The sequence below is a fragment of the Acanthisitta chloris genome, unplaced genomic scaffold (genome assembly GCF_000695815.1).
Source record: "Acanthisitta chloris isolate BGI_N310 unplaced genomic scaffold, ASM69581v1 scaffold18958, whole genome shotgun sequence".
NCBI classification, from domain to species: Eukaryota; Metazoa; Chordata; class Aves; order Passeriformes; family Acanthisittidae; genus Acanthisitta; species Acanthisitta chloris.
In genome coordinates this window covers 1,906-5,427 of record NW_008686752.1, presented here as the reverse complement: position 1 = coordinate 5,427, position 3,522 = coordinate 1,906, and the positions used below count along the sequence as shown (strand labels likewise).

The following is a 3,522-nucleotide window of genomic DNA, read 5'->3' as shown; positions in this document are numbered from 1 at the left end:
CCTTCCCCTTCCCCTTCCCCGTCCCTCCTTCCATTTAAAACCATTCCCCCTTGTCCTATCACAACAAGCCCTGTTAAAAAATCTGTCCCCACCTTTCTTATAGATCCCCTCAAGTAGTGAAATGCCACAATAAGGTCTCCCTGGAGCCTTCTCTTCTCCAGGCTGGATAATCCCAGAGCTCAGCCTCTCACCCTGGTTACACCCCATCACACATCCTCAGGGAAGGAAGAGATTTTTCCTTACAGGCCTTGGGTCTGCAAAAATCTTTGCTGCAGTGCAGGAGGGTCAGTGTACTGACATTGTCCATGTCCAGCCTTGGAGAAATACTCACACAGGCTTTAGAGAGGCTGGATATAGATGTGGGGAGAGCCCCAGGAACCCCTCAGTCATGTCAGGCACAGTTATCCCATGTGGAAGGTTCCCACGTGCTGGGAATGATCCTCACAGAGGATGAGGATAGAGACAGAGTGAAGCCACTGCATGGGGATCTTTGTGTCATCATCATCTCTCCTGAAGTCTGGACCAGCGGCTCTGGGGCTCCTCCAGCCCATTCTGGACTGGGAGAGGGAAGGGGAGAGAGAGGAGGAAATCTGGTCTTATTCTCAGGCTGGTGAGTTATTCAAAATGTAGCCCCTGTGGGACTCAGGCTGAGTAGCTCTGCAAAGCTCTCGTTAGCAGTAACTGGAAATTAGGGGACTAATTTGGAGCTGGGAGGTTAATTAAAGGTTGGGTTGTGTTCCCCAGGGGGGTGGCTGTTTCTCCACCCTTTAATCTGCAAATGAAAGCTGTCTGCCTGGCTGAAAGATGCTCTCCAGCTCCATCACTCCTGCCGTGGACTCTGTATGGGATAGGAAGGACAAGTATTCCCAGCTGCTCTGGGAAGGAGCTGGAAGGACCTCACCTGGCCCCCAGTTTCTATGAGGAACTGGAAAATGAATGGGGTAGAGGAGCAAGGAGTTGGCAGGAGGCATCAGCCTCCTCAATAAAGACTCATTTTTCAGGGCAGTGGCTTCAATGAGTCTTTCAGGGGAAATCCAGGAAGGCACAGCCTTAAATAGCCAATTCCTGAAAGCAGATGTGCTCAGCTTAAAAGCCATCGTGTTTTATAGCCCTGAGCAATCTCCACTTAATTGCTTTTGCCCCCAAAGAACTAAGCTTGGGGAAAGGCAAATCTCCTGCTTGCACACTGCAGCAGCAAAAGGTGCTCTGAGGAGAATGAGCAGCATTAGTGTCCCTGGCTGTGGGGGGAGCAGAGCTGGCAGTGGGACTGGGGGGCACAGGGGCAGCACCTGTGCCCACCCAATGTTTGTTAGGGGAGTCATATCTCAGTGCAGACTGTGCTCACTACGAGGCCAGGGCTGGGACATGGCACGTGATGGGGTTGATGGACACAGTGGCAGGACTGGGGGACATGGCCCTGGCAGGTTTTGGAAGGGCATCAGGCAGACTCTTCTTGTTTTAGTAGTGATGTAACTGTGGCTGTTTGACAGCAGGTTCCTCATGGTTATATTTGTTACCCAGAGAAGCTGTGGAAGTGTTCCAGACCAGGTTGGATGGGGTGTGGAGCAACCTGGTCTAGTTGAAGATGTCCCTGCTCATGGCAGGGGATGGAATGACATGGTCTTTAAGGTCCCTTCCAACCCAAACCAGTCTAGGATTCTGTGTTTCTCTTTCCAAAGCCACTTGCCTTTATATTGGATTAACTGATGATGAATCTAACCTTTGCCAGAGGAAGGGAGTGGTTTCCCAAGCAAAAGCTTTACCTGCCTCTCTCTGAACAAGCTGTTTCTTTCAGTTCTCATTCTCCAGGGTTCCTTTAGAAGCCACAGAGATAAAAGCACTTTGCATCAATGTTTTTGCTGCTTCCCTAATGCTCTTAATTGTCTCCCGTGTCTATTTTGGGCTGCTAACATCTTACAGGCACAGCAGCAGCCTCCAGCAGCTGGGGGAGAGGCAGATGCACCAGCATTTCAGCTAATCAGCTGTTTACCCTGCAATAAATAACAGGCAGTTAAACACAAACTGTGCCCTGCCCAATCCAGCACGAGTGAACAAACAGCCCCGTGAACGTGACAGGAGCCAAGGTCACCCTTTCTGAGCAGCAGCAGCTCCTCTTCAGAACAGGAGTTACTGTGGGAGGGGGTGCTGAGCCTGGGTTTGCTCTTAGAGCAGCACCAGGGCAGTTGGGGTTGTGTCTCCCTGGCAGAGCATCCCTGGAGCCTGGGCAGACCTGCACCCTCAGATTCTGCTGCACCCCTTTCTGCCATCCCTGCTGGGACTTAGCCAGGCTGCCCGTTCGCTTGGCTGTATCCACATCCTCTCTCCCTGTGTCCATCCTGACCAACAGCTGCCCCTTTGCAGGCAGACTGACAGATTCCCACAGCCCTTCTGCATTCCTGGAGCTGTGATATGTCCAGAGCTGTGGTGTGGCATTTCCTGATGACATTTTGACTCATAAAGAGAAAGTAGTGGCAGCAGCTTCCCTTTGCACCTGAGACCCACTGCTCTAGGCTGTAAGGGATGCTTTAAACTTTCCTCTTGCCCTTCTCCCAGGAAAGATCCAGGTATTGAACCTGCAGCCTTCAGAGCTGGTTCTTCCCCTCCCAAACTCAGCAGGAGGTGCTGATTTGGGTTAAGAGGAGCTGCAGGGGAGCTCACCACAGTAGGTCAGGTCCACTGCATGCTTTGAGCACACTGCTTAGCTTGGAAGAGTTTGTATCCCAGCAAAGCTGCTTTGTTCTATGATGTGTGAGTCTCCAGGGATCATCCAAGCAAGCCAAAACCTTTGGGTGAAAGACTGGCCTTGCATGTGGGAGATTTGGGGGATATCCTGCATCACTCTGCATGTTCCCTATCACTCTGGCACTGTGGTGGTTGCTTCTTGCTGCTGTGACATGGTTTTCTCTTCCTTCTCTGCCCTATCAGAACACATCTGAACTGGAAGGAGCTGGGGACTGCCACCAAGGCAGCATCAACACCCTGCCAGATGTGTCCCTGGTAAGGCCCTGCATGGAGCTGCTGCACCTTGGGTGGGAGCTGCAGGCAAACTGGGGGTACTGGGTTTTGCCTCAGCTTCTGTAGCTCTGCTACACCAACACCTCAGGGATGTTTTGAGGCCAACCAGGTTGGTGAGGAGAAGGATCCTGGCTGGATGAATAGGAACAATGTTGCAAATGTTGGGTGGTTTGTCCTCTAATCATCCTCATTTGTGAGTCATATTGTCAGAAGGTCAGAAAGGTGTTTTTATAACAACCAGCTCCTTTGGCCATGGTCACTGTGAAAAGCTACACGTGGGGAAGTTCTGGGCAAGTTCTCACGGCTGGGCACGGTGTCCTAAAAACTGTTCTTGCTTTGGCAGGATGATCTCTCCTCTTTCCCAGATGAACCACCCAACTTCAAGCCTCCTCCTCCTCCTTCAGGCTCTCAGCTGCTGGACCCCTCTGCTGCCCCGCACAGGAAGTCAGGGAAGGAGAAGTCCAAACGTCCTTCCTCCGAGTCCTCCCAGTCAGGCCTTTTCTTCGT

At 51.8% G+C, this 3,522-nt stretch overlaps 1 protein-coding gene across 1 annotated transcript in view; it reads left to right on the top strand.

The window, feature by feature from the left end:
• The window catches only part of LOC103807583 (whirlin-like), a gene marked incomplete at both ends in the record, with an annotated part of 32,458 nt that overhangs the window by 28,469 nt on the left and 467 nt on the right, over positions 1–3,522 (top strand). The window contains 2 exons of the mRNA XM_009080314.1: positions 2,926–2,997; positions 3,359–3,482. Coding sequence (XP_009078562.1) covers positions 2,926–2,997; positions 3,359–3,482 — 196 coding nt within the window. The remainder of the gene's footprint in view (positions 1–2,925; positions 2,998–3,358; positions 3,483–3,522) is intronic.